The sequence below is a fragment of the Pan paniscus genome, chromosome 4 (genome assembly GCF_029289425.2).
Source record: "Pan paniscus chromosome 4, NHGRI_mPanPan1-v2.0_pri, whole genome shotgun sequence".
Lineage (NCBI taxonomy): Eukaryota > Metazoa > Chordata > Mammalia > Primates > Hominidae > Pan > Pan paniscus.
Genome location: NC_073253.2, coordinates 24,694,611 through 24,717,590, shown reverse-complemented (window position 1 = coordinate 24,717,590; position 22,980 = coordinate 24,694,611). Strand labels below are relative to the sequence as shown.

The 22,980-nt window shown below is 36.7% G+C and overlaps 1 protein-coding gene across 3 annotated transcripts in view; it reads left to right on the top strand.

Moving 5' to 3' along the window:
* ADGRV1 (adhesion G protein-coupled receptor V1) overlaps positions 1 to 22,980 on the top strand; it is a 602,883-nt gene that overhangs the window by 118,302 nt on the left and 461,601 nt on the right. For 2 of the 3 annotated variants that reach the window (XM_003822773.3, XM_055112210.1), the window contains exons 26-34: positions 160 to 240; positions 1,925 to 2,064; positions 4,179 to 4,788; positions 6,361 to 6,576; positions 10,423 to 10,638; positions 11,364 to 11,608; positions 13,179 to 13,360; positions 14,486 to 15,297; positions 17,710 to 17,919. In XM_003822773.3, coding sequence (XP_003822821.2) covers positions 160 to 240; positions 1,925 to 2,064; positions 4,179 to 4,788; positions 6,361 to 6,576; positions 10,423 to 10,638; positions 11,364 to 11,608; positions 13,179 to 13,360; positions 14,486 to 15,297; positions 17,710 to 17,919 — 2,712 coding nt within the window. The remainder of the gene's footprint in view (positions 1 to 159; positions 241 to 1,924; positions 2,065 to 4,178; positions 4,789 to 6,360; positions 6,577 to 10,422; positions 10,639 to 11,363; positions 11,609 to 13,178; positions 13,361 to 14,485; positions 15,298 to 17,709; positions 17,920 to 22,980) is intronic. The other variant, XM_055112209.1, reaches the window with a different exon arrangement.

Genomic DNA, 22,980 nt, shown 5'->3' with positions numbered 1-22,980 from the left:
TCTACTATTTAAAATGATCCATTTCTTATGGAAGAGTGCATGTTATTGGGTGAATATTACTGCATTTTCCTCTTTGCTTGATATGTTTTAAGACCTCTCAATTTTCTCATTGTGTCAATGTGTATTGTGTGGGTTGTGTCTCTGTGTCTCCTTGTGAAGTAGCTGAACTCTTTAGGGTTGATGGAAGTGGTAGTGGTGATGGGGACATGGAATTCTTCCTTCCAACTATTCACAAACGTGGTAAGCAGTTTTTCTAAGGTCCTTTACTATTATAGGTTTTTATTTTAACTTCTCATTTTAGAGACAATACTAACCACTTATTGACACCTACTATGTGTAGGTCCTTTACATATTTTATCTTATTAACTGTCACAGAAACTTTATGAAGTATGATTTCCTTCATGTTGTAGTCACCCAGCTAGAAAGGGATCAAGTCAGAATCACATCCCTTTCTGCTTCCAAAACCCAGACTCTCCTTCTTGTATGAACCTAATGTAGTTTCCTGATTCTAATTGTGATAGAAATTTCACTTGAATGTCATTTATAAAAATGGTTGTTTGGAAACATTTTACATAGCTTCGAATACGTAAAAAGAGGTCAATACAAAATTTGTATTTTTGTTTTAAATACATCACACTTATTCTCTGTACAAAAAAGAACTATGAATCCTTATATGTAAAATGTAATCAAAACAAATGGGGAGTAATCCCAGCACTTTGGGAGACCGAGGCGGGCTGATCACCTGAGCTCAGGAGTTCCAGACCAGCCTGACCAACATAGTAAAACCCCGTTTCTACTAAAAGTACAAAAATTAGCCAAGCGTGGTGGCATGTGCCTGTAATACCAGCTATTCAGGAGGCTGAGGCAAGAGCCCAGGAGGCTCTTGAACCCAGGAGGCGGAGGTTGAGTGAACCAAGATTGCGTCACTGCACCCTAGACTGGGTGACAGAGCAAGACTCTGTCTCAAAGAAAAAAAAAAAAGAAAGAAACAAATGGGAAAAATAAATAAGGAAGAAAATAAATGGAAGGATAGTTGGCAATTATTGAAGGTGATATTGAAAAGAGGATGCCTTTTGAAGTAGATTTATATACAAACATGATTCAGCTTTTTACCTCAAATATTTTTTTCATATATGAAAAGCATACTTAGAATATTTGTTTCTTGAAGAAGAGCATTTTCTAATTCTCAAATCCTTCTTTTTTCACAATGTCAGATTTTATATTTTAGTGTCAGAACTCATGATTTCACTGCCTTCATTCCTAACTTCCATCAGTGCCTAATGCAACCTCTGTAGTTAATTACTCTATTACTTTTAGAATTGTTCATTTTCTAGTCTGTAGACATTAATGCAACATAAAATTTGAACATACTTTTTAGGAAAAACTTAAATGCTGCTTTAGATCATGGCATCTTTTTAGCTACAGAATGGGACTATTTAGGATCAGGAGAGATAGATTTATAGTATCATCACATGATGAAAAAATAGGCCTAGAATTCATGCACGTTGGAAACCAAGAATCTGTTCTGCCAGAATGGGAAACTACTTATTATTTCATGAAGGTAAGAGTCATTTTGGCTCAAGTTCTTTTGAGGTCAGAAAGGTCGTGGGAGACCTTCCTCATATACTCTGTGGAAGAATGTTCTCTTTCATAGAGAAGAAAAAGAAAAACAAGTTTTCCTTATTCATCTCCAAGTGCTTATGCAGCACTTGTACATCACGTTGGTGCCAAAGTAGAGAAAGGTCATAAAAGCATGAATATGTGTGGCACCCATTTGTGTCTGCCTTTCTTTCTAAAACAAATTAGAATGTACTCAATGAATGGAAGGACTCTTTTCAAAAAGTTGTTCATTGGCTTTTCCTTTGATTTGTAAATTACTGATCAACATTTTTTTTTTTCTATTTGTTGGAACTTGTTCATGCAGCCAGTCTAGGAGTGGCTTCCCAAATTCTAGTGACAATTGCAGCCTCTGACCACGCTCATGGCGTATTTGAATTTAGCCCTGAGTCACTCTTTGTCAGTGGAACTGAACCAGAAGATGGCTATAGCACTGTTACATTAAATGTGAGTACCTTTTCTTCCTTCATTCCTAGACACTTTCTGTTGTTTTAAAAACTGTACTGTGCTATGAAAGTGTGTTTTATGCTTTCCTTTTTTTGTGTAGGCTGAGGGGAATGAGCCTATTGGCACAGGCAATACAAAGTGGTGATCGAACAGTCGTTTGGCATTTATTTTTGTCTTTAGTATTGCACATGGAGTCATTGTTTAATTCTGAAGATCCTTGACCCTTTAAGGAACGTAATGGAGCTGTACTACAAGTATTTATCTTACATAGATTTTTGTGTTTGTTCAGATAGGCTGTGGTAACAAACATCTCTAAAATATCAATGGCTGGTACAACAAAGAATTGCCTTCCTCCCTCCCTCCCTCCCTCCCTCCCTTCTTTCCTTCCTTCCTTCCTTTCTTTCTTTCTTTTTTCGAGACGGAGTTTCGCTCTTGTTGCCCAGTGGAGTGCAATGGCATGATCTCAGCTCACCACAACCTCCGCCTCCTGGGTTCAAGCGATTCTCCTGCTTCAGCCTTCCAAGTAGCTGGGATTACAGGCATGCACCACCACGCCCGGCTAATTTTGTATTTTTAGTAGTGACAGGGTTTCTCCATGTTGGTCAGGCTGGTCTCAGACTCCCAGCCTCAGGTGATCCACCTGCCTTGGCCTCTCAAAGTGCTGGAAAAGATTTGTTTTTCATTCGTAGTATGTATATGTCCAACTTAAGTTAGCAAGGGGCTCTGATTATTAGTCACTTTAGGCACCAAGGCTATATCTCAGCAGGTGCTTTTATCTTCTTGGCGGAGGGAAATGTGGATGTGAAGAACAGCATACCAGCTCTTATAGCTTCTTTCTGGAAGTGATTTACATCATTTCTACTTAACTTCCTTGATCAAAGCAGGTCTCCTGGCTGTGCCTAATGTCAGTGGGTGAAGTGCAATCCTGTCCTGTCTCTCTCCCATAAGGAAAGAAAATCTAAAACATAGGTGAACTGGCAATAACAATAACTCTATATGATGTGTGTGTTTGTGTACCTACTCTGCTTTGTTCCAGTAGAAATTAGGAAGGATTCATTGTTCAGTGACTCACAGGAGCTAGCTGCTTGCTCAGCTTCCATACGAATAATGAAGAACTATCACTCAAACATATCCTTTTGTACTTTTATGGCAGATTTTCAATAAACTGTTGTGCGATAAATTCAACACCTTAGAAAGGATAACTATTGACTCAGGAAAGATAAAAAAAGCATTAAGGGAAAGGATCAACTTTTATAAAATTACTGTCTCTAAATTTTATTTTGATGTAACCATCATATTTCAAGAATAAATAAAAATTACTCTTAGTTGGGATTTACTTGGAGAAATTTTTAAACTTTTCATTCTTAACATATTATTGACAAAAGCATATCTTCCTTCTTAAATGTATTTTCTTATACTTTGGGTCAAATATGTTTTTTGATGAGTTTGTTTACATAAAATATTGAAGATAAAAGTAAATGTGATTTGTTTTAAAATGAGTTTTACAGATCACTTTTCAGAAAAACACCATTTATACATTCCTTGCAATGAAATATATACCATTTTTGCAGTGATTGTGAAAATTTTATGAGTGTGCCTGAATGTAATATGTTGTTAATCACATTTAATTTATTGGGCATAAAAGATACACAAAAGATAGTTATAATTTAAATAGAAGCTACTTTTTTTCATCAATTTATAGTTTCATGCAACAATCGCCTTTGAAATTTCAATTGTGTTTTATTTATTTTTTTTAAGAGATAGAGTCTTGGTGTGTTGCCCAGGCTAGAGTGCAGTGACACCATCATAGCTGACTGCAGCCTCGAAGTCCTGGGCTCCAGGGACCCTTCTGTCTCAGTCTCCTGAATAACTGGGACTACAGGCATGTGCCACTGCACTCGGCATAGTCACTTTTTAAATATCCTCTATTTGTAAGACTCTCTGTGGGCCTTCAAAGATGGATAGTATATGACCCCTGCCTGCAGCAGTCTTGTAGTTTGGAGAAGAACTTATATAAAATAAAATTGTGCTGCTATCATTAATGTATTTATAAGCCTCTAAGTAACTGGCTTTAATCTCTCTTTTAATAGATTTTAATATTAAGTATTTTGTAGGTTATAAGACATCATGGAACTCTGTCTCCAGTGACTTTGCATTGGAACATAGACTCTGATCCAGATGGTGATCTCGCCTTCACCTCTGGCAACATCACATTTGAGATTGGGCAGACGAGCGCCAATATCACTGTGGAGATATTGCCTGACGAAGACCCAGAACTGGATAAGGCATTCTCTGTGTCAATCCTCAGTGTTTCCAGTGGTTCTTTGGGAGCTCATATTAATGCCACGTTAACAGTTTTGGCTAGTGATGATCCATATGGGATATTCATTTTTTCTGAGAAAAACAGACCTGTTAAAGTTGAGGAAGCAACCCAGAACATCACACTATCAATAATAAGGTTGAAAGGCCTCATGGGAAAAGTCCTTGTCTCATATGCAACACTAGATGATATGGAAAAACCACCTTATTTTCCGCCTAATTTAGCGAGAGCAACTCAAGGAAGAGACTATATACCAGCTTCTGGATTTGCTCTTTTTGGAGCTAATCAGAGTGAGGCAACAATAGCTATTTCAATTTTGGATGATGATGAACCAGAAAGGTCCGAGTCTGTCTTTATCGAACTACTCAACTCTACTTTAGTAGCGAAAGTACAGAGTCGTTCAAGTAAGTATCCCTTAGTGTGTTATTATTATTATTAGCTATCAGAATCCTGAAACAATCAGTTTAAAATTTTATTTAATAGAAAATTCTATAAAAAGTAGTAAACTCTAACTTTGAAAATGTCCTCTTACAACAGTTTACCTGTAAGGTAACTGGAAGCCAGACACATTTTTTTCTTAGAAATTATGTTTTAAAAGTCAGTAGAAAGTGAGACGGGAACTTTAAAATTATCTAGCACACTCTATTATAACAAGGTTGGTGTAGTCTTGAGGCTGCCTCTGATTTCTGGATGAGTGGATTCATCCACTGGGGTTGCTGTAACAAACTGCCATAAACTGGGTGGCTTAGAAACAACAGACATTTTTCCTCATAGTTCTGGAGGCTGGGAAGTGCCACGATTAAGGTGCCAGCAGATTCAGTGCCTGGTGAGGGTCTGCTTCCTGGGCCTTGTGGAGGGTTGAGGGGTTTCTGTCTCTCTCAGGCCTCTTTTACATGGGGACTAACCCCATTTACAAGCGTCTCACCTCCTTCACCTAAGGGCTCCACCTCTTAATACTGTCGCCACTGGGATTAGGATTCAAATGTATGAATTTTGAGGCAGGAGGACACAAACCTTCAGACCATAGTAACAAAGTAGTTCAGTGACAGTATTAATTAAGAATGGGCCGTGCAGAACAGGTTTGTCAGGGAAGAAGGCGAAGCGGTTAAAGAGGTAGTAATTTAGAGTATGATGATTTGCAGCTAGTTTTTGAGGTCAAGGAACTAAATTAGTTTCCTACTCAATCTTGTAACTGAAATGCAGTTTTGTTTTAATGGCACAGTGAAATAATTAGAAGAGCATCATTCTGTTGTAATATTATGTAAAGTGATGATTAATTATACTCTAATGATTTTTTCCTTTTTGATAACTTTTCAACACATATTAAAATATTTCTGTAGGTAACTGTTCTTTTGTTATAAATTCTATAATAAAAATTTCTCTAGAATGTAAGCTACACTAGAGCAGGGACATTCTGTTTAGTTTATTTTTGAATCCTGAATGTCTAGATTAATGCTGGTGCATATTAAACAATACATATTCTTAAATATTCTTAAATATAAATAGTAGGGCTGGGCACGGTGGCTCACGCCTGTAGTCCTAGCACTTTGGGAGGCCGAGGCAGGCAGATTGCCTGAGCTCAGGAGTTCAAGACCAGCCTGGGCAACATGGTGAAACCCCATCTCTACTAAAATATAAAAGAAATTAGCCGGGCATGGCAGCATGTGCCTGTAGTCCCAGCTACTCCGGAGGCTGAGGCAGGAGAATTGCTTGAACTCAGGAAGCGGAGGTTGTGGTGAGCCAAGATGGTGCCACTACACTCCAACACTCCAGCACTCCAGCCTGCGTGGTAGAGACTCCATCTCTATAAATAAATAAATAAATAAATAAATAAATAAAATAAATAGTAGAGGGAAAACCCCAAATGAGAATCCTATTTGGCTGATGGAATCTTGCTGAGGTTTCTTGATGACTTTTGGCCAGTTCTTAGAATTTTGATAGCTTTCTGTGTTCTGTGTGGATCTTCTGTCTTTCAGTTCCAAATTCTCCACGTCTTGGGCCTAAGGTAGAAACTGTTGCGCAACTAATTATCATTGCCAATGATGATGCATTTGGAACTCTTCAGCTCTCAGCACCAATTGTCCGAGTGGCAGAAAATCATGTTGGACCCATTATCAATGTGACTAGAACAGGAGGAGCATTTGCAGATGTCTCTGTGAAGTTTAAAGCTGTGCCAATAACTGCAATAGCTGGTAAGAAAAGACATCTAAAAAGCAGTACATACAGAGGGACGTAAACACAGAGGGATGTGTATCCTTGATTAACATAGCCTCTCAAAGTTGCAATTAGGATAATCAACTAGAAAACTAGAAATACTCATGTATCTTTTTCAAGGGACAAATCTACAGTCTTTTTTTTTTTTTTGGGATGGAGTCTCGCTTGATTTTACAATTTTTTTATTTTTATTTTATTATTATACTTTAAGTTTTAGGGTACATGTGCACAATGTGCAGGTTAGTTACATATGTATACATGTGCCATGCTGGTGTGCTGCACCCATTAACTCATCATTTAGCATTAGGTATATCTCCTAAAGCTATCCCTCCCCCCTCCCCCACCCCACAACAGTCCCCAGAGTGTGATGTTCCCCTTTCTGTGTCCATGTGTTCTCATTGTTCTCTTCCCACCTATGAGTGAGAATATGCAGTGTTTGGTTTTTTGTTCTTGCGATAGTTTACTGAGAATGATGATTTCCAATTTCATCCGTGTCCCTACAAAGGACATGAACTCATCATTTTTTATGGCTGCATAGTATTCCATGGTGTATATGTGCCACATTTTCTTAATCCAGTCTATCATTGTTGGACATTTGGGTTGGTTCCAAGTCTTTGCTATTGTGAATAGTGCCGCAATAAACATACGTGTGCATGTGTCTTTATGGCTGCATGATTTATAGTCCTTTGGGTATATACTCAGTAATGGGATGGCTGGGTCAGATGGTATTTCTGGTTCTAGATCCCTGAGGAATCACCACACTGACTTCCACAATGGTTGAACTTGTTTACAGTCCCACCAACAGTGTAAAAGTGTTCCTATTTCTCCACATCCTCTCCAGCACCTGTTGTTTCCTGACTTTTTAATGGTTGCCGTTCTAACTGGTGTGAGATGGTATCTCATTGTGGTTTTGATTTGCATTTCTCTGACGGCCAGTGATGATGAGCATTTTTTCATGTGTTTTTTGGCTGCATAAATGTCTTCTCTTAAGAAGTGTCTGTTCATGTCCTTCGCCCACTTTTTGATGGGATTGTTTTTTTTCTTGTAAATTTGTTTGAGTTCATTGTAGATTCTGGATATTAGCCATTTGTCAGATGAGTAGGTTGCGAAAATTTTCTCCCATTTTGTAAGTTGCCTGTTCACTCTCATGGTACTTTATTTTGCTGTGCAGAAGCTCTTTAGTTTAATTAGATCCCATTTGTCAATTTTGTCTTTTGTTGCCATTGCTTTTGGTGTTTTAGACATGAAGTCCTTGCCCATGCCTATGTCCTGAATGGTAATGCCTAGGCTTTCTTCTAGGGTTTTTATGGTTTTAGGTCTAACGTTTAAGTCTTTAATCCATCTTGAATTAATTTTTGTATAAGGTGTAAGGAAGGGATCCAGTTTCAGCTTTCTACATATGGCTAGCCAGTTTTTCTGAATGGGCAAAAACTAGAAGCATTCCCTTTGAAAACTGGCACAAGACAGGGATGCCGTCTCTCACCACTCGTATTCAACATAGTGTTGGAAGTTCTGGCCAGGGCAATTAGGCAGGAGAAGGAAATAAAGGGTATTCAATTAGGAAAAGAGGAAGTCAAATTGTCCCTGTTTGCAGATGAATGATTGTATATCTAGAAAATCCCATTGTCTCAGCCCAAAATCTCCTTAAGCTGATAAGCAACTTCAGCAAAGTCTCAGGATACAAAATCAATGTACAGAAATCACAAGCACTCTTATACACCAATAACAGACAAACAGAGAGCCAAATCATGAGTGAACTCCCATTCACAATTGCTTCAAAGAGAATAAAATACCTAGGAATCCAACTTACAAGGGACGTGAAGGACCTCTTCAAGGAGAACTACAAACCACTGCTCAATGAAATAAAAGAGGATACAAACAAGTGGAAGAACATTCCATGCTCATGGGTAGGAAGAATCAATATCGTGAAAATGGCCATACTGCTCAAGGTAATTTATAGATTCAATGCCATCCCCATCAAGCTACCAATGACTTTCTTCACAGAATTGGAAAAAACTACTTTGAAGTTCATATGGAACCAAAAAAGAGCCCGCATCGCCGAGTCAATCCTAAGCCAAAAGAACAAAGCTGGGCATCACGCTACCTGACCTCAAACTATACTACAAGGCTACAGTAACCAAAACAGCATGGTACTGGTACCAAAACAGAGATATAGATCAATGGAACAGAACAGAGCCCTCAGAAATAACGCTGCATATCTACAACTATCTGATCTTTGACAAACCTGAGAAAAACATGCAATGGGGAAAGGATTCCCTATTTAATAAATGGTGCTGGGAAAACTGGCTAGCCATATGTTGATTTTACAATTTTGTTTTGTTTTGTTTTGAGATGGAGTCTTGCTCTGTCACCCAGGGTGGAGTGCAGTGGTGTGATCTTGGCTCACTGCAATGTCCGCCTCCCGGGTTCAAGATTCTCCTGCCTCAGCCTTCCGGGTAGCTGGGACTACAAGCATGTGCCACCATGCCCAGCTAATTTTTGTATTTTTTAGTAGAGATGGGATTTTACCATGTTGGCCAGGATGGTCTCGATCTCTTGACCTCATGATCCGCCCACCTTGGCCTCCCAAAGTGCTGGTAGAGTTTTTATATATTTATGGCACTGAACTTGTAGACTTTGCAAAAAGTTTTGGCCAAATTATCTATGAATTTGAAAGCTATGATGACCAAAGTATGCACAAATCAATGAAAAGTAAACTGAGGAAAACACTGGTTTTCTCTGAGTGTACTCCTCATTTTTGAAAGGGATTCACTTGTAAATGACTACTGAGGAATGCAGGGAAAATGGGCAGCTACATGCTTTCAGTGCTTGGCAACAGCCTTGTCTCTGGATCCCTTTATCTTCTTGCTTATTTATTTGTGAAGAGCAAGGAAGAGGCAACAGTTAGTATTAACTATTTTATATATAAGAAAATGACTTCATTGCCAGATGTATATATAAGAAGACTGCCTACTTTGATAGTGCCGTCCCAGCATCCAGAGGGAGATTTGCCTGAGAACTATTCAATTCGAATCTTTCTAGTGTGCTTTCAGAGGAGCAGGAATGTGAATGGATGGGATACTGTGCTTGATTTTAAAAAATAAATCATCTGGCCATAATACTTGCTTGAAAAGACAATAAACCAGGCCCATCTAATACCTAACTGGTGTAGGCTGGGGTAGCTCCTAGGAATACCTGGCTGCCTGTAGAGGGCCTCACACACTGACAGATGGTGGGGATTGGTTGGTGTTCTAAGACATTAGTCCTCAGTCTTCACATGAAGCGCCCCTCCTTTCCCCACCCACCTTTTTTTTTTTTTCTCTCCTGCCATCCTGAGCAGTACTCAGTAGCGACTTTCAATCTATGCAAGAAAGTCTTTTCATGTCCAGCTGTATGATTGATGATGCTAGCGTTCCCATATCTGTGCAGTGGTATAATTTATCTTTCCAGTGGCATTACAATTCTAGTTCTGTTCTTTTTTCTAAAAGTACACATTTTTTTCTTGTAGTTAAGGGGGCCTATCTTGTAATGAATGATTCTGTATTTATATAAATAGACCAAATAGATATACATCTTTCTGAAAGTGAAGGAATGAACTTGAGCACCCCTAGGAAGTCTTTTTCGTTATTTTGTGACATTATCAAACCCATTTTTCTACTGAGAGGCATAAAAGTCTTCTTGCTTAGAATAAATGTAGTCAATATCCTCAAAAAAGTATTTCCAAGTAGATCCATAAAGTTTGTTACCTGATAGTTTTTCCCTAGTATATGGAATGTTTTGATCATATTTTAGAAGTCTTAACATTTTACTTTTGGTCTTTTCAGGTGAAGATTATAGTATAGCTTCATCAGATGTGGTCTTGCTAGAAGGGGAAACCAGTAAAGCCGTGCCAATATATGTCATTAATGATATCTATCCTGAACTGGAAGAATCTTTTCTTGTGCAACTGATGAATGAAACAACAGGAGGAGCCAGACTAGGGGCTTTAACAGAGGCAGTCATTATTATTGAGGCCTCTGATGACCCCTATGGATTATTTGGTATGAAGACTAATTTGTGTCTCTCTTTGACTTGTCTGTATGTATAGATCATAGATAATGATCTTTTCTTTACTTTTGGAGACTCAGAATTGATCTGATCATGTTTTCTTTCTTAACCTGCTGTTACTGACATATGGGACATCTGTACACAGTCATTGGCAGTCGTTAGTGATTGTTTAAAAAAGAAATTAAATCAATCTCTTAGCGTATGTGGAGAAGTCACGAACTATTGGCTTTAGGGTGTGACCTGGCTCCTGTATGTGTTTTGTGAGTCTTAGGCAATTCTTTAGAAAAATAATTTAATTTATAGAAATTTACACAAAAATTTGGATTTCTGGGCTTTCTTGATAAATAGGAAATGTGGCAATATCAAGTTCCCTTTCCTGCATAACATCAGTCATGGGAACCAAATAGCAACTGCCCCTCTGGAGCAGGCTTGCACTGTGCAATCGGCTTCTGTGCTCACTGGACCTGTCACTCATGTCTGGTATAGACTTGAGCCCTATGGGCTTTGTGGTTTCTACTTCTATCACAGTGAAAAATAATTTGGAAATTTTGGCAGAGCAGACCAATTTGTATCACAGCATGTTACTCTGGTTTTTGTGGGTTATAGCAACTTAGATTGCTTAGGGGGGAAGAGAATCCACTATAGGATGGTGCTTGGTTAACTGTTATCTCTGTTTCACTTTGTATTTGAAATGAACTCTGCTCTGTCTACCCTTCAGGTGTTCAGATTACTAAACTTATTGTAGAGGAACCTGAGTTTAACTCAGTGAAGGTAAACCTGCCAATAATTCGAAATTCTGGGACACTCGGCAATGTTACTGTTCAGTGGGTTGCCACCATTAATGGACAGCTTGCTACTGGCGACCTGCGAGTTGTCTCAGGTAATGTGACCTTTGCCCCTGGGGAAACCATTCAAACCTTGTTGTTAGAGGTCCTGGCTGACGACGTTCCGGAGATTGAAGAGGTGAGAGGACTGGCTAGTATAGAATGACACTGTAAATCATACCGTATCTATAGTGACTAGAACAGATGGTCGTTGTGACATTTTGGAGAGGATGTCAAATAAATTATTCCTGCAAGAATGTTCAAACTATGCTAGTGTGAAAGTGATCCTTACAGTTGACAAAAGCAGGAATATTCTAGAAATAGATTGTATACATATGCCAGTTTACTACTATAAGACTTTTTTGTACAATTCCTTGCATTGTTCAACATTTTGGTTAAAAGGTTAAATACATATATATATATGTATATACACATATATATGTCTGAATTTATAATACATTTGTTCTGTATAAACTCTTTTTTCTTTTCTTTTTTTTTTTTTTTTGAGATGGAGTTTTACGCTTGTCGCCCAGGCTGGAGGGCAGTGGCATGATCTCGGCTCACTGCAACCTATGCTTCCTGGGTTTAAGGGATTCTCCTGCCTCAGCCTTCCGAGTAGCTGGGATTACAGGTGCATGCCACCATGCCTGGCTGATTTTTGTATTTTTAATAGAAACGGAGTTTCACAGTGTTGGCTAGGCTGGTCTTGAACTCCTGACCTCAGGTGATCCACCTGCCTCAGCCTCCCAAAGTGCTGGGATTACAAGCATGAGCCAGCGTGCCCAGCCTGTTCTGTATAAACTCTTAACTTATATTTATACTCCCTTTTGGCTTGGGTGTGAGCCAGTCAATCTTAAGTATTATTGTGGTTTTTCATTCATTCATTCATTCACTTATTCTTCAACCATTGTTGAGAACTTACTATATGAAAAATACCATGCGAGATGCATCTTCTTGATATTTCCTTTTCCTGATGAAGCAGCAAGGTAGCAAATATAAGTACAGTATCAGTGGAAAAGTTAATCACTAACATACATTGGCTGAAGATAATTTTATTGTATGAAATTCAAGTATTAACATTTAGATCTCATAAAATTACTTTTGATAGCATTTATTCTTTAATAGTATAAAATTTTATAGAAGTTCATAAAATTTATTTTGAATGCTAATTGTGCCATTTTTCACTTCTAAAATATTAGATATTCATTAGCACATAAAAAACATTTCTATTTTTTTTCTCTCTAAATTTAGGTGGCATTACAGTATGTTTTTGTTTTAAATTTTGTCAAATAATTTTATTTAAGATAATGTGGGAAATAAAGCATAGTATATTAACGCTCCATTAAAATGTATATTTCAGATTTTTTTTTAAAAAAGGTATAGGATGTAAAAGTCCTATTATTGAAATGGTAAACATAAACAGGGATATTAAAATTGAGTCACATGATTATATAACAATATTAAGGAGTTTAAACAGCCTGTATGTCTTATATGTAACTAGGTTCTATTATTAAATGTTGATGATGGGTTATTCTGTTACATGCTGGGTTTGTAAGTGTAATTGGAGGAGTTTCTTTTAGTCCATTTATATTTCATTCCATTTTGTTCTTGTACTTGTATGTATATGTTTGATTTTTTTTCCCTTGAATCATTTTTATTCTAATTTCAGAACTGTGATGCTGTTAAGGAAGTTTTCACTGTATTTTTAGGTTATCCAAGTGCAACTAACTGATGCCTCTGGTGGAGGTACTATTGGGTTAGATCGAATTGCAAATATTATTCTTCCTGCCAATGATAATCCTTATGGTACAGTAGCCTTTGCTCAGACGGTTTATCGTGTTCAAGAGCCTCTGGAAAGAAGTTCCTGTGCTAATATAACTGTCAGGCGAAGGTATATGAGATAGCTACTTGCCTCTGTGGGAGTGATGAGAATTGTGGGGTGGTGGGGAAGGATCCCTTGCACAGTTAAATCATTTAGGTTTTGTGGTTTTTTCTGTGCCATAAATTATTTTATAGGTTATTTTAATGTGTTAACTGAATTATGCTTATTAGTATAAAGGGCCTTTCATTTATCATACCTATTGTTAGTGAAATGGGTAATAAATTTTACATCACTGGGCTCTCTAACCCCAGAAATGCATTGCTCTAATCTGTAATTTGTTACAATTAGTACTTAAATATAACTGGCTTTTAAATTAAAGAACATTTATATGATGTATGAAGGAGCTGATTTCTAGGTCTGTTTTTTCTTGCTTTTTTTTTTTCTTTTTTTGTGAGGCAGCATTGGGCTCACTGAGCTCCTTCAGAAATAGAAAACAGGATCTTGGGAATTTGTGACAAGTACAGTCATCTCTCTGGTATCCACAGGGGATTGATTGCAGGGTCCTTGGATATAACAAAATCCATGGATGCTCCCCTTTAATATAAAGTGGTGTAAAATATAAAATTTGCATATAACCTATGCACAGCCATCCATATACTTTAAATCATCTCTGGATTACTTATAATACCTAATACAATGTAAATGCTATGTAAATAGTTGCTATACTGGACTGGTTTTTAAAGTTTGTATTTTTTAAATTTTTTTTTTCTGAATATTTTTTATCTGCGGTCTTGAATCCACAGATGTAGAACCTGTGGATAGGGAGGGCTGACTGTTACTACATTTCCTCAAAATGTAGTCATGTTTGTTATCATTGTTACTTTGTTTCCGTTAAGTATAGCAATAAAAATTAACTTTGTAATTTTGTTTTGAAACCCTGAATTTGCATACCTTGGAAAATATTTTCATAGCTTGGTTAAAAATAAGTGTTGTTTGATTGAAAATTAGCAAGTTTTCCTCACAGGAGAAAACAAAATGTTGGGAGACAAGTGTAATTAAGAAACAGGATTGTGTTTGTACTATGACTTTAAACATTTTTTTAAAAAACTAAAGACCACAGTCAGCATTCCTCTTCTCTATTTGTAATTACTTTGAGTGCTTAACCTGTCTTTTAATTGTCACTCCACATTTTAGCGGAGGGCACTTTGGTCGGCTGTTGTTGTTCTACAGTACTTCCGACATTGATGTAGTGGCTCTGGCAATGGAGGAAGGTCAAGATTTACTGTCCTACTATGAATCTCCAATTCAAGGGGTGCCTGACCCACTTTGGAGAACTTGGATGAATGTCTCTGCCGTGGGGGAGCCCCTGTATACCTGTGCCACTTTGTGCCTTAAGGAACAAGCTTGCTCAGCGTTTTCATTTTTCAGTGCTTCTGAGGCTCCCCAGTGTTTCTGGATGACATCATGGATCAGCCCAGCTGTCAACAATTCAGACTTCTGGACCTACAGGAAAAACATGACCAGGGTAGCATCTCTTTTTAGTGGTCAGGCTGTGGCTGGGAGTGACTATGAGCCTGTGACAAGGCAATGGGCCATAATGCAGGAAGGTGATGAATTCGCAAATCTCACAGTGTCTATTCTTCCTGATGATTTCCCAGAGATGGATGAGAGTTTTCTAATTTCTCTCCTTGAAGTTCACCTCATGAACATTTCAGCCAGTTTGAAAAATCAGCCAACCATAGGACAGCCAAATATTTCTACAGTTGTCATAGCACTAAATGGTGATGCCTTTGGAGTGTTTGTGATCTACAGTATTAGTCCCAATACTTCCGAAGATGGCTTATTTGTTGAAGTTCAGGAGCAGCCCCAAACCTTGGTGGAGCTGACGATACACAGGACAGGGGGCAGCTTAGGTCAAGTGGCAGTCGCATGGCGTGTTGTTGGTGGAACAGCTACTGAAGGTTTAGATTTTATAGGTGCTGGAGAGATTCTGACCTTTGCTGAAGGTGAGCAATGGTTCTAAATGAATTTCAGTTGCCCTGGTAAAGTCATCATAGTCCATTTTTATGATAAAATTTATAAGAATTCTTACTGTGTACATTCTTGTTAATATACAGAAATGTAGTTTGGCTTTAGAAAAAAATAGAAGTTAATTGGCTTGTTAATGGTTGACATGACATACATAGACTGACATGACTGTACATATATATCTTTTTAGTTTAAAAAATAGATTTTCCGGGAATATGTGAATTTTATCCCTTTATGTTTGATAGTAGTGTCTTTGACAAAGCACAGAGGAAACTATAAGGCAAGTTCTAATTTTGTAAGGGAAATTTTAATAATGACCCATGTGCTTACAACCATACATGTTGGTAAGAAGCAGTGGTAGCTAGGAAAATGAGTATTAATTGATAAACATTTTCATATGCACTAGACAAATCAGGAAATATCATCAGAGAAAATTATTTGTAAGTAAAAGTAGCATAAACTTTGGTGACTGCATTTATGTTACATTAATCCTAATGATAAATTTATAATACTGTTCCTACACTTGAGATCACTATTGTAAATTTTCATAAACAATATACTGATATTTTACATGATCAGCTAATTAGAATTAGGATCAGATTGAGTGGTTCTTTTTCAGGACTGGTTGACTCGTGTGCTATTTAAAATTGGGAAAGTTAGTATGTTTAAAATAGTTTTCTCTGGGTGTGGGAAAGCTATCTTTATTGAGATTATTGATTACATCCTCATTTGGGCAGTTATATATTCCACAAAATTTTAAAAAACATAGTGCTTTTCTGGTTGAAAAAGTAATGTATACTCTAAAAACCTCAAAATATACAACAAAATGCAGGAAAGAAACTTTGTTCATAATTCTATATTTTAGAACAATCCATTGTATTTGTTGTTTAACTTTTTAAGGCATATACTTTTTTTTGGAAACTAATTAGAGGTCATGGTACATATGTAATACGCTTTTTGAAACATATAATAATCATTATGTTTTAGAGTAAATTTTTTTTTTTTTTTTTTTTGAGACGGAGTCTCGCTCTGTCGCCCAGGCTGGAGTGCAGTGGCGCAATCTCGGCTCACTGCAAGCTCCGCCTCCCGGGTTCACGCCATTCTCCTGCCTCAGCCTCCCGAGTAGCTGGGACTACAGGCGCCCGCTATAGAGTAAATTTTAAAAATTGTATAAAATATTTTTATTATGGTTATTTTCTAGTCAGTGATTTGAGGATTTAGTGGGATATGATATGCTTGACGGAAGATGGGAACAGGTTAGTAATTGGTAACTTTTCTATTTCAAAAGGAATAATGAAAATGTGACGAGGAGGGAGTGGAAATGAAAATATAAAGTTGGATTTTTCCAGTGGTTATGTTAACTACAAAGAAAGTTATATATAAAGAAATAGCATTATATAAATTACCATTACCATGAATTATAACCTTAGCATCACACAAAATGGACTCTATTTTATAGCTATTGCTAACTTAGATTCTTAGATAATGCAGACTCTCTTAAAGCAATCTTGACACTGCTGTATTGATGAAAATGCAGCAGGGTCACAAAAGAGAGAACATGCATTTAATCTCCTTTCTCCTTTTCCCTGCCTTTTCTTTTCCCACTCCTTCATTGTCTCTCCAGAAAGTGGGGAGAAAATAAATAGGGGACACCTTAGGCTGAACGGCAGAAAGTATTGGATTTAGGGACATGCTGTGGTGCCCTATCTACTAGATCAAATTGCAAAGTAGATTGCTTGGACTTTTGTTGCTGTCACTTGTCCCTTTGAGTTCCTCTTTTGTTTTCTTCCTTCATTGCACTACTTCCTGGAGACTGGTACTTGATGCTGTCATCTCATCGAGTTACTCAAAGATGCATCTCATTTAGGCTGGTTCTTTTGCTCAGAATTTGACATCCCTTTTTAGTTCCTCATTTTGACCACGATTCCCTAAGTGTTCCTGGTTTTTCAGGAAGGTATTGTGTTGATATCTGATTAAAATTATCACAGTAATGCCAGAATGAGAATGAGACTCCACTTTCCTAAAGGGAGTTGTTTCTAAACAGGACATCTTTGAAGCTCTTTTCCTAGCTAGGTCACTGTTCTTGGCTAACAACCAGGAAGTAAAGCCATGATTCTTTGAAACAATTCTACCTTTTAACTTTCCCATAATTCAAAATGTCCTTCTCCACAATCTGCCTTCATTAATGAAATTTTACAGTGTTTGATATGTGAAAAGATATATATATATATATAATTAAAATTTGCTTATGTTGCCCATGATATGGAACTGTTATAATTCACTGATATTTTTATTTAACTTTTAAACATAGAAATTATTTTGGGCCTTTCTGAGTTCTCTGTGTTGGTGATTTTGTTGCTTTGGTTTTTATTCCATTGATGTTTTTATAGGTGAAACCAAAAAGACAATCATTTTAACCATCTTGGATGACTCTGAACCAGAGGATGACGAAAGTATCATAGTTAGTTTGGTGTACACTGAAGGTGGAAGTAGAATTTTGCCAAGCTCCGACACTGTTAGAGTGAACATTTTGGCCAATGACAATGTGGCAGGAATTGTTAGCTTTCAGACAGCTTCCAGATCTGTCATAGGTCATGAAGGTGGGTTCCTTTTTTTGTTAAGCATATTCATTTTCTTTTCTATGGATGTTGTCTTTTGTCTAGTTCTTTAAAACTTGATATTTTTTCCCTTTCATTATTTTGTTGAACTGTGTGTGTGTTAATCTGCATAGAACTTCTTTGGGAGAAGGCTTTATAATGAACTGTTTAGCCAGATTTAGGAGCCTTGCAAACCAATACCATGTTCTAGCTTGCCATTCTCTACTGGTATGATTTTAAGGAAGTTAAACCTGAAATGCTTAGTTTTCCCATTTGTTAAATGATTCAAAATATTACTTCATAGGTTTCTTTGTGAGGATTAAATGAGCTAATAAAGGTAAAGTGCTTAGCATAGTTCCTGGCAAGTATAGTGTATGCTCAAGGGTAGCTGTTGGTATCAAACAGTGAAACATTGGCAACCGGTTAAAAACAAGTAATAGTTTGTAATCAGTGAATATTTTAGCCTGGATTTTATATTGTGTTTGTATATTTTATGAACAAAGTGCCAAACCTTATAAAATGTCTTTTTTCCCTTAAAAAACAGTAATTTTCTTGAATTCTTACTTAATATTTTACATCATATGTAGGGTTTTGCATAGATGGGCTAATTTTTGTGTGTTTAAAACATAACAGTGTTTTTGTCTTCGAGTAAGCCTGTTTTGGGGTAAATAGGTATTGGTAGCCTGTGTTTCATTACATAGTTTATCTGGAATTAAAAAAATAATTTTACCTTGAATAGTTAATAAATGAAAAGGGTATAGATTATGTACTTGGACATCTATTTAATAGATGAGAAAACAAATTGAGACATAGAGAGATTAAAAGACTTGACAGTGTCAGATGGTTAGTGGCTGTGCCAGAAACAGAATGTATTTTACTGTATTACCTTTTCCCTTACTGTACTTCCAACTTGCAAGTTTATTTATCCATGCAAATATTCGAGCCATTTTCAGTACTCTACTTTTATTAACGGTTTGGAATTGCATGTTGTCATAGCAGTAATGAGTAAAAGTGAATAATTCCATAAATCTAACCTAAAGACAGATCATCAACTATCAAAAAGTTATTTGTAACATAATACAGAGTTACTGCAGGAATAGTTAATAATAATGACAACAGTAACACTTACGGAGTGTTTTCTGTGTGGCAGACACTCCACCTTCATTATTTCACTTAAGTTTAACAGCAGTCCTATGATATAGGTATAATTGTATACACCAGATTTTCATACAAGGAAACTGAATTTGAGAGAGACTAAATAGCAACAATTATTCAGTGGTAGTGCTTATGCCCAGCTGTGTCAAATCCAAAACCCGTGCTATATAGGGCACCTAGTGAGGAGAGACTTTGTTTTGCTTGAACTCGCGTCTGCTGCAGAACCTGGCAATGCAGGGACTTTTGGTAAATATTTGAAGTTATTTGAGTTGGAAGCATAATGAATTTGAGTAGCAGTGCCTGTGTGAGGGAAGGAAATTAGTGAGAGAACCTGACTCTGTTTCAGGTTAAAGATGGACATTGGTTAAAGATGATAGCTGGAATCTGGAAAATGAATATGATGACTTTTGTGGACAGAGGAAAAAAAGCAAATTATCGGAATGGAACCATGAAGAACATCAGACTAAGGTGCTGGGAAAGAAAAATTACCTGAGAGGAGAGAGAAGCCTTTGCTGGAGAGGCAGGGAGAAACCAGGGAGAGAGTGTGTTTTCAATCAGTTACACTGATTACTCAGTAATCAGTGAGTAATCAGTAATCAGTGTGTCTCATACTAACATGGCCAAAAAGGGGAGTTAGATCTCAAATGGGCCAAATAAAACAGTGGCAATGGTAGATGAATTTTAAAGGAGTATTGGGGATAGGAAGCAAATATCTAAGGATGACAAACGTAGAGGTCTTCAGGGGTTCCTCCTCAATGTGGCTTTCAGGAGGCTGCCTGTTCAGTGTTTGCTTCTGGTCTGTGACAAGAGGATTGGAAACTCTTTTAAAAATTTCACTTTGCTGTGATATCCAAAAGCAGTATCTATGGGCTGGTATTTTGTATGTCTTTTTCGTTTGTGTTAGTTTTTTGCTATTTAACTTATCTAGTCATTTATTTTATTCTGTTTTATAAGAGGGTCAGCCTCTAATGGATTAAGGCAAACAAAACAAAACACAAAGCCCTGTCCTTCACAGCATGAAGTTTTGAGAAGCACTGCTTATTGGCTATGACAGCAAGGAGAGGAGAAGCATTGGATAGAACAGATGACGGGAGCATTTTGGATTTGTTTTGTTGAAGAAATAGGGGGAAGGAAAAGAGAAGCAAAGTATTAGTGGTATGGAAGGTACAAACAAGAGCTGAGATCAGGAAAGGATAGATGAGATTTAAGGAGGGACTTAGAGCTATACTAGGCATGCACTTTTCAGCAGTGTGATGAAATTTCTTTTCTAAGGAATACAAAACAATTTGGATGTCTAGGATCAATTTAATGAATTTTAACTGTAGGGCCACTAATGTTGTGAAAGTGCATCCTATGAGCCTGGATGATGGTGCTAGTGGTGAGTTGGAGGGCTCTGAAGACACGGAGGCCCTCCTGCTGGGTACCACAACATCTTGGAGAAACTGCAGATATGAACACCTACAGTCTGTTTGGCCCAGATGAACTTCACCTGAAAACAATATTGTGGCCTCGTCAGTTTCCAACAGCTAATTATCTGCAGGAGAGGCAAAGAGGAAAGATTATTAATTAAAATAAATGGTCCAAAGGTGTTATTGGTTAAAAATCTGCTTTAGCATATCAATCTAAAACACCAAATTGCTTTTCTTGCTGGCATGAGTGCTCCCTAGATTTTTTACATTTTCTACATAAAAGTTGGAGTCAATTTCTATTTTTTACTTACTTTTTTCTCTTCATTCCTAAGCCTTTTCCTAGATTATAAATTATTTTCTTCAAAAACATATTAAGCCACAATAGTTCAGTATTTTGTGTATGCTTTATATTACCATGAAAATTGCACAGAGAAATGTGTATCATGATGATTTTATGAAAGTGAATTAATGAAAACATCATGGTGATTCTTCAGAGATAACCGCTAAACAAATGGGGTGAAAATAATTGTGCCACGTGAGCTTTTAACAGTGTTAACGTTGCTTTTAGCCTAGTGTTGGAGTTTCATTTACGTGATTAGATTTAAAATGTGGACTGTGCTGAACTTCTGGCTCTAGAATGCATTTTTGATTCATGGGAGGAATTGCCTTAGTCTCTAACAATGTATTGAATTCTGTAGAATCCTATTTCTACATTTTGTCCTAATGCAGTTGGAGAGCTGCCCAGTGGTAAATATTACTTTCTTTCAAATGTAATGGACAGAATTTAGAAATATGGGACAATGGATTTTACTGTGGTTGCACACTGGGTATAAATGTGCTCTTTATAAATCTGTGCTAGGTGTTTCTCTCAGTCACCCAGCTGAGCAGCAGCATAATCATCATGTCATGTTCAATGGATTTTAAATTTTTTCTTCTCTTAGGGACAGCGTGAATCTTTTTTACACAAAGATTTGAGCAAGAAATGTGATTCTTTAAAGAAATATATAGAACCGCTCTACTGGAAACACTCAACTTTTTCTTAACTGTTCTTATTGACAGTCTGCTTCACATTATTCATATTCCTATAATTGTTTTATCCCATTTTCTTTATTATTATAGAGGGCAATTTGGATAGTATATGTATGTCATGTATACACGAATCTATTAAATATATTTTCTGTATTTTGGTTTTCCATTAGTTTTATGTACATTGTAGTTGGTGTTTATCTTTGTAAAAAGAATTCTGGTCTTGAAAATAAGTGTCTAAAACACTTAGGTTTATTAAAATGCATTCTTCATTCATATTCTTTATCTGCATTAGGTTAGTCCTAGACACCATGTAACAGATCTGCTTTAGAGTTGAAATATGTCACTAACTTTTGGTAAACTCTGGATTTCGTATCAAGATGATTGTCCGGTTATGTAGTCAGACACTTTGTTATGTAAGGGTTGTTCTGCCTTTCATCTTGGGCAAAAACTAGAAGGCTGTTTAGTACCTAGTAAAGTCTTTGTCATCTAAAAATAACATACCCTCTCTTAAGACTTTTCTTCTGTCTTTTCCCTTAAATTTGGAAGGCTAAGCACTTATTTTTAAGTTTTTCATTTTCCTGTGACTGTTTGACTTTTCATCCTGGCAGAAGGTATCTTTCTGATATGTCCAGTCATTTTTTCCAGGAGGCATTTTAAATGGACCTGGCTCCTGGGAGTCTGCAATAAAGAGACAGAATAAATACCTCCCTTTTGATTATTGCTTAGAAGAAATTTCACACTATTCTTGCTGTTGACATGATACATTTTCACTAGGCTTACTAGATTATGTGTTTAAGAAATACTTCATTTATCTTTTATTTATATGTGCTTCTCTATGTGCGTGTGTGTGCGCATGTGTTTGTGTATATGTGTGTGTGTATCATACTTCAAATTATATTTTTGCAGTATTTTCTTGCAAGTTACTTTCATAGTAACTTTTTAAATTTTCAGAGGGGATATTGATGAAGTAGTATTAGACTTTGAGTGTTTTTACATGTAGTAAGTTTGTCTGAATATTTTACTTTCTTTTCTCCTAAGCATTTTATTTTTACTTTTACCTAAAAATGATGTATTTATTCCCAAATCTCTGTGTCTAAACTTGCAACTGCAATTTTATTATTGTGATTATAGATTACCCTTCAACATGGAAATTTTTTGATCTGCATTTTGTTTTCTTGCCATTTGTGTTCTCTTTGCACTTTAGTACTTCATTAAACTTCCATAATTTTCTTTTTGAACCATTAACAAATTTTGTGATTTGAAAAGTTTGAAAACCATGACTCTTATGAGTCACCAGACAACACTGTAGGTGAAATAGCTTAATAACTTCAAAGATTTTTCTGTGCTTTTTAGTAATAAATTTTTGTTTTTCAATATTCCAAACTTGCTCTATAAGAAATTCTATATATTGTACAATAGAGAGACACCAGAGTTGCACAGTAGTGTCTATATTTTGTTCACAAGTTTTACA